We start from the raw sequence: 8,319 nt of genomic DNA on the forward strand, positions 1-8,319 counted from the left end.
GGCTTTTATACTTGTCGTATCCCTTACCGGGAGTGTGGGATGTCGTCTTAACATCCTCCCAGGATTTATAACAAGTTTTTGAAAAATTTATTTTTATTATTAATAATAACATTATATTATATATTAAATATATACACAATAAATAAATAACAGTAAAATAAATATTATTACTTTTGTTACCTTTTTCTTCTGTTTGGAGCTTGGAAAATGATGGAGGACTTTTAGAGTTTCGTGCTGATAACGTGTTGTGAAAAAGTAAAAATTTATGGTAAAAAGTAAAAATCTCAAACTCTCAAAATTTACCAAACTACACACTTTATAATATTTTTCTCTCTACTCAATTGTGATTTTCTTCACAAATGAGAGATCTATTTATAGGAAATCTTTACAAATAATCCAAAAATAAAATTACATCATTACCTACATCATCACACACTAATTTTCAATATTTACAACTCTTATTTTCAACATTCAAATATTCAACATTCAAATATTCAATACACACATTTTAAATATATTTTTCAACACAATTTTTATTATTGACATAAACATATTACCCGAACACATATCTTTATTATGATATTCTTGTCTCACATCTTAAAAAATAAAAGATTTAAAATTAATTTATAATGTCTTACAACGGACTTCTATAGCAACCTAGATTAATCATTTTCGTAAAAACATGGACGAAAGCCCGGGCTCGACATTTATTTCTACAAAGAGGTAAATACTAAAAACAATAATTTAGAACATGCATAAATAACAGACAGACAATATATATGTGTGTATATATATGTATATATATATATATATATGATTTTTAAAATATTAGAAAATAAAATGCAAATGAGTAACTAAATAAAGTCCACTGACAACAACATATAATAATGGCATTATAAGTATTTAGGCTCATATGTATACATATCAATTAATATTTAATGTTATTTAAAATATATCAGTTAAATCAATTTTTAGAAATTCCCGAAAAGCCAATTGGTTTAACTTATATTTTAAAAATGAATTACAACTTCACCTAAAAATTTAGGTATGAGCATAGCTTCCACTAATTAAAATAAAATACAAATTAGTGCAAGAATGTTCGAATTGATTTAGTATGTAAACATTATACCAATTAATATTAATTCAATTCTTCCTACCAACTTTTTCTCGAACGGGTATGTCACACATAGTTTGCCAAATGTGATTTCTATAACTAACATTATTTGCACACTTAATTCAGAAATTTACCGCATTGAACATAACAACGACTGCACAGTCATAAAAAGTCTAATTAGGTCAAATCCAACTCGTAATTAATGGAGTATTATTATGTTTACCACATGATTACAAATCTAACCCAACATCAGTTAACCTCGTTTTACATTCAAAGAACGTGCACAATTTTCCACAATCTCGTATCAAAAGGCTTCATTATCAATAGACTTTCGATCAATGGTCAATAATTATTGATTAATTAAATTTTCACTAACCCCCAAGAAGCAACATTAACTACACAAACTTCCTTAAACGTTTCGCATTCCCCTTTGGTTGTTAGTAACGCATAGTTTTTGCTTTATCTAGGTTTTCGATATCTTCCGGGTAATATCTTTTCAGTTTAAATATGAAACTTGGCTGAGATTAAGAAAAGTCCCAAGTTGTGTTAATATTTTATATGGAAGGACACATAAAAAAAAAATAGTACTTTCATATTGGTCTTATCTCAGTTGGAAATGTTTCATAATATCCTACAACTGTATATTAAAATAAAGATCACTGGAATAAATAAATACTATAAATGGGATTTTTAAAACAAGATTATCATATATATATATATATATGATAATAATAGTAGTAGTAATTGTTGTCATTATATTTTATTTTGTCATCACCATATTATACGTTGTTACATAAATTTGCTGTGTTTTTTTGCTCAGTCAGATTCACGCGCAAACATAAAATATCGAGCCGAAACATAAAGGAAGACATTTATTATTATTTGAAGGTCTGATATTATACATTTTTATATACTTGTAAAGTATGGCCTTTTAGGGTAGCTCTGTATTAAGGACTCTGGCACCTCTGCATGTTAATCTCTGCCTTTTTCCTCTTATATCTGTTTTTCTTCTGCATTTTATGTTTCGTTTTCATTAATTGATCTCGAACCCTTTTTTCTCCAGATCTGTGCTTTTGTCGATCAAGAAATTGTCGCCTACCGAGAAGAAAGTTGAGGAAAAACCCATACCCATTAAATTCAAAAGATAAAGACTTGATCTTTTATCGGGAGTTTTCTTAATTTTTATGTTGGATTTTGTTTTGCGTTTGTTTTCTGGGCTTTCTTTGTTTTTCGGTGAATATAAATGAAGGCAGCTCATAATAATTCAGAGAAGTTTACGTGGGATTCGGTGAGAAGCCCCGGGGCGGCCGCGATTGTGGTGGCGCCGGCGCAAAATAAGGGCTTGCCCAGGTTAATGGTATGGCTTCTTTTATTCGTTTCAATTACCTACTTGGTGTACACACTGAAGCTACTTTCCTCTTCTCATAATTCTTGCGGCGAGGACATTTTCGTCAACCGGCACAGTACTATTCCTATTCTCGAGCCAGTGAGCGAATTTGTTTCATCATCAGACAATGTCTCTACGCCGTCTCAATTTGGCGGCGGAATCGGAATAGTAAAAACTCGAGAAGATTTTACCGAACAAAACAGAACCGGGTTAGAACACATTGTGTTCGGCATTGCAGCTTCGGCCAAGCTTTGGAATAAGCGAAAAGAGTACATTAAACTATGGTGGAAGCCTGAAAAACAAATGCGAGGGATTGTTTGGCTTGACAGCCGCGTGAAAACTTACAAAAACGAAAGCGGAACCCTCCCAGATTTGAGAATCTCCGGTGACACTTCCCGTTTCGCGTATAAGAACAAACAGGGTCACCGTTCGGCAATCCGGATTTCGAGGATAGTTTCAGAGACTTCAAGGTTAGGAATGGATAATGTGCGTTGGTTTGTAATGGGAGATGATGATACTGTGTTCGTTACTGATAATTTGGTTCGGATTTTGAATAAATATGATCACAATCAGTATTATTATATTGGGAGTTTGAGTGAGAGCCATTTGCAGAACATATATTTTTCTTATGGGATGGCGTATGGAGGTGGAGGTTTCGCTATAAGTTATCCTTTGGCTAAGGCTCTGGAGAAGATGCAGGATAAGTGTATTCAGAGATATCCTGGATTGTATGGTTCTGATGATAGAATGCAGGCTTGCATGGCTGAACTTGGGGTTCCTCTCACTAAAGAACTTGGTTTTCACCAGGTGAATTTATCATCTTTTATTTAGTTATTTTCTGTTCATCTCCTTCATTTTATTGTTGGTTTCCTCTTTTTCTGGAATTTTATGTATACGGATTCTGTTGATTTTTACAGCATGTTTTGGTTGGCTTTTCCCGACGATGTATTTGGTAGATGGTGCTGGAAATCTGTTAAGTTTTGTTGCGGGATGCTTATTTAATTACCCTGGTTTTTGTTGTTTTTCCGAGAACCGCTCAATCTGAGGCTGAGTTTTATACTTTAGCTAAAAGATTTTGAAAATTGCAGCTTTAGGCCTTGTGAATGTTAAAAAATGCATGGTGGATTGTGGGGAAATCTGTATGTTGAAGTCTCTGGACCCATTGCAATAATTATCCGGTGATGAAGTTCCAAATTCTCAAGTCTTTTTAACTTAGGGTCTTGCTATTAAAAAAAACAAGAATCCAATGAAGTGCATATGGACTACAATGAGGCTGGTCCGACCAGGAATCGACTGAATATGTTGGTTTTAGTCAGTTCGAGTCCATTCAAGTGTGTACTGTTAATATCATAGTTCTGGGTTCCACCTAATCATTCATTGTTCTTGATTTGTATGGCCAAGTGTCAGCGATTTGGACTATGCAACACCTTTGTTTCCTCATCCCACTGAACTTCAACAAATATCGTTTTATTTTATTGTTGTTTTACAGAAATGTGGTGGTTGAATATGATCGGAATTATTGTTGCTTTTGTGCAACAGCACTGTTTCCTCAACCCACTGAACTTAGTCAGCAAATTTTGTTTTTTGTGATTGTTGTTTTGTAGACACGTGGTTGTTGAATGTAATTGGAATTATTGTTGCTTTTTTGCATATCTTTCAAAAGTTTTGAAAGGTTTTAAATTAATTCTAACAGTGTTCTATTTTTGGTGGATGACAATATAGTATGATGTTTATGGGAACTTATTTGGTCTTCTGGCTGCACACCCTGTCACGCCATTGGTTTCTTTGCACCACCTAGACGTTGTCGAGCCAATATTCCCGAATGTCACTCAAGTGCAAGCCTTAAAACGGCTTAAACATCCAATGAACTTCGACTCTGCTGGCCTGATGCAACAATCTATTTGCTACCACAAAGCAAATGGTTGGACTTTATCGGTTTCTTGGGGGTTTGCTGTTCAAATATTTCGTGGGGTTTTGTCAGCTCGGGAGATAGAGATGCCATCGAGGACGTTCTTGAATTGGTACAGAAGAGCGGATTACACGGCTTACGCATTCAACACTAGGCCGGTTATGAGGAACCCATGTCAAAAACCATTTGTTTTCTACATGTCGAGCGCTGGGATGGAATCACGTACAAATCAAACAGTGAGCGAGTACACCAGACATCACGTTCCTCATCCTGTGTGCAGATGGAAAATGACTAATCCCAGTGATATTGAGAGAGTGGAGGTTTACAAGAAACCCGATCCGCATCTATGGGATAGGGTAAGCTACATTCTCCCATCTTAAATAGCCTAGTCGTAATCCAGCTCTCTCTGCAAACATTTTAGAGCATACATGCTTATTGATGCATTATTTTCAAAATTTTACATAAATGATCTTCAGGGACAGAAATGAAACTTTTGTTTTGTTTCTGGGGGCTTGAAAAACGTTGTTATTTTCAGTGGAAAGGCACTGTTTTTTTAATCGTTGGGCGTATCTGGGGAGTGGGGCTGACAATTTCAATTTTATATATTATTTTAAAAAAAAATTATATTTCGCCACAGATCCGTTGATCACTTATTAAATTATGGATCCATCCACTATGCTTGTATCTGCACAAGACAATTTTATCACCTAATACAAAGAAAACAACACTGCAAGAGTCAATTTTATGATAGATTTCATTGTTGTGAACCATCTGTACCGACAACGCCATAAACCAACACTTGAGTCTGACAGCTCACTGGCTACATGATACTAACATGTAATTTATTTAATCTGCAAATACTTCTTGATGATTTAATGCTGCATCCGGTTAAATCTATACCAAATGCCAATTTTGATTTGTTTTTTTTTCTTTTGGGCAGTCTCCTAGGAGGAACTGTTGTCGCGTCTTGAGCTCGAAAACGAAAAGCTTGATTTTGGAGGTTGGTGTGTGCAAGGAAGGTGAGATTAGTGAAGTATGATATCGGGAATTGCTAACTATGTTAACTCGAACCTCTTGAGACCTGGCTCTATTTCTTGATTCATCATATTCGCCTGTTGAGAATTTGTTAGCACATTTGCTGAGGGAAGAAGGTTGAGGAGAAATCAATGTGAAGTGGTGCTACAAATGTTTTCAATTTGATTCTTGAAAATCTATGTGATATGAAAAGCTCGAGTTTTTTGGATATTTCTTGACTACACTACCATTTCTTTCATTAATGTACCTCGTAGGTTCGAGTTAACCGGGGAAGATAGGACAATCTGATCCACTGAATGAAAATATTCAAATTTAATCGTTTGCAATTAGAGAACCCGCTTGATTTCCTCTCTTTGTATGATTGTATCTATATTTACATGTAATTTAATCAATATATTTATGTTGGAACGTAGAACTACAGAATAGTTATTGTTTAGGCTCTGCAATGGAGATTTATACTTTGTTTTCATGTACTTTTAAAACTGTTTATTCTTCTGCTAAAGTTGAATTCTTGACAATGCACAAATTTCGAAAACATGTTTTTGGTAGAAAGCACTAGGAACTTTGACAAAATTACGCCTAAAATCATGGCATGTGAATATGTACTTTCTAAGAAGCAATATTCAATCCAGCTTTATCGTACGCATTAAAACACCCCTTGGACGAGTCAATCCAGCTTTATCGTACGCATTAAAACACGCCTTTGATAACATACCAAGAAGAATTATGTGTTATTTTTGCGTAGTAAATAGAGATGAACCCATTCCTCATTTAATCTCAATGTTTCTTGCGTGACAATTCCAGCCCCTCCACTCCATCCGTATAATAAATTATCTGAAACGAAAATTTCAATTCTTTTTATTGAGACAAAAATGCAGTTGAGCTCAAGCTACCCTAATGATATTATCATAACAATTGATATAATGATTCATTTTTCGTCACATTATGACTATCAACATTAATATCAAACGTACGTTGAAATATGATCCCATAAATATACGATCAGGATACTATCCTAATGAAACAATTTTCTGCATTAGAAAATGAGATGTTATCAGAAAACATGGGGGACTAGTTAAAGGCTAAAAAGCAGTGAAGTCTAAAATGTAATTAATGGAAGCGGAGCCAACCGGATGATCACTTGATACAACGGCATTAATTGTTGGTGGTGTCCCGTTAACTAACGTACATTGGGAAAAAGCTCGATTTGAATGCGACCGCTATGAGAGAGCATAGCACGTATCACCTCTTTTATTTTATTAAATTTTGTTGCTGTAATTGAATAAATCACACAGGATACAGTCCAAACGCATACGTTATCTAATTAATTTGAAGCCTTTTTATTTCACTTATCTAATGAGTTATTATTTGTTAAATTGTTCTGAGATAATTAATTTTTCATTTAAAGTTTGTTTTTGTCCTCTACTTCTAATCATACAAAAATTATTTGCTACTGTTACAAGAATCAAGATTCACTTACTAGGAGACTAGTTTTTTTTTTTTTTTTTTTAAAAAAATGGAAATCATGACACTAATACATTACACAGATTTTGTTTATGTATTAAAAAAATACATAAGTTCCTTTTCACAATGACATCATTCCTTGAAACAAAACATGACAAAGCAAAAACTTAAATATATCATATATGTGATTTTATCCGCTCTTCTACTTTTGTTTCTCATTTCTTCATTGGGCCAAGGTGAGCCTAATACCGATCCTCAGATATCAATTAGATCATTTGGGCCGAATGCCTTCCTATATGTTTAAATATAATGGAAGAGTTATACATAGGTATGCTTTATGAATTATGATTACGATTTATAATACACGAAGATAGGGTGGTACGAGGGAAGCGTACTAGAAGCAGAAGCCTATTATTCAGATTGGTCATCTTCCGAAGGAATAAATATGGCCCATGTGCCCACCCCCCTTTATATCTTTCCACCATCACTTTCTTTAATCGCCCCATATTTTATGCTTGCATTAGAGCGACCAATTGTTGTTTAATATCTACTTTTTCTATGAACGTTTGTATGATTAATGTTTGACAACAACTTCTTTAATCAAGTTTTGTATCTATATTTCTAATCAGTACGCACAACTCTAAATAGCTAGAGTAGATTAGGGGATTAACTGAATATTAAAGCTAACTAACTGAATCAAACAAACTCCTAGAAGTTGATCAAATGTCTAAATCAAAAATTAAAGAAAGATGAACTTAACTAAATTTTGTAACAGCGGGAGCATCGATTAATATTTCACCGATAAGCAGGAGTAGAAAAGGAATCTATCAGAGCAAATAAATCTATTGTTGGAGTGTAATAATTGTCGTTGGAGCAATCAAAACATCGTGCTTGAGCTGTTTTATTGTTTAAAAAACGTTCAATCTTACAATTTGTACTAGAGCCGAAGTCACAGGTTCAATTCTAATTGATTGCAAGAACTACAATTATTATAAGAGAGATTGTTGGGGTTTTTTTAAAAATAATTTAATTTTTAAAATTAATTTCAAAAATAATTTTAAAAAAAGATTTGCAACAATATCTCAATCCGTGTTTACGAAGCACGGACGCTGCTCACGTGGAGCAGCGTCCGTGCTTCGTAAGCACGGACGATGCTCCACGTCCGCGCTGCGACGGAATATTTTAGCGACGGAACATATATAAAAATCGTCGCTAAAATTGAATCAGCGACGGTTCACCAACCGTCACTAAAATTGAATCGGAGACGGTTCAAAAACCGTCGCTGAAATGGAATCATCGACGGTTAAAAAACCGTCGCTAATTATAACCGTCGCTAAATGCCGAAATTTTGGTATGAATATCAACGGCGTACAATGCACGCTGCGAATAATTGTATTAACGGCGTGCACG

General features: G+C 34.2%; 1 protein-coding gene across 1 annotated transcript; it reads left to right on the top strand.

Moving 5' to 3' along the window:
• Nucleotides 1-1,954: 1,954 nt before the first annotated feature.
• Nucleotides 1,955-5,834, top strand: LOC142555651 (uncharacterized). The gene is made up of 4 exons (XM_075666652.1): nt 1,955-2,085; nt 2,178-3,308; nt 4,224-4,766; nt 5,351-5,834. Exons 2-4 carry the CDS (start codon nt 2,358-2,360, stop codon nt 5,447-5,449), a joined length of 1,593 nt encoding a protein of 530 aa, XP_075522767.1. The 5' UTR covers nt 1,955-2,085; nt 2,178-2,357; the 3' UTR covers nt 5,450-5,834.
• The last annotated feature ends 2,485 nt before the right edge of the window (nt 5,835-8,319 follow it).

The sequence above is a fragment of the Primulina tabacum genome, chromosome 9 (genome assembly GCF_025594145.1).
Source record: "Primulina tabacum isolate GXHZ01 chromosome 9, ASM2559414v2, whole genome shotgun sequence".
Lineage (NCBI taxonomy): Eukaryota > Viridiplantae > Streptophyta > Magnoliopsida > Lamiales > Gesneriaceae > Primulina > Primulina tabacum.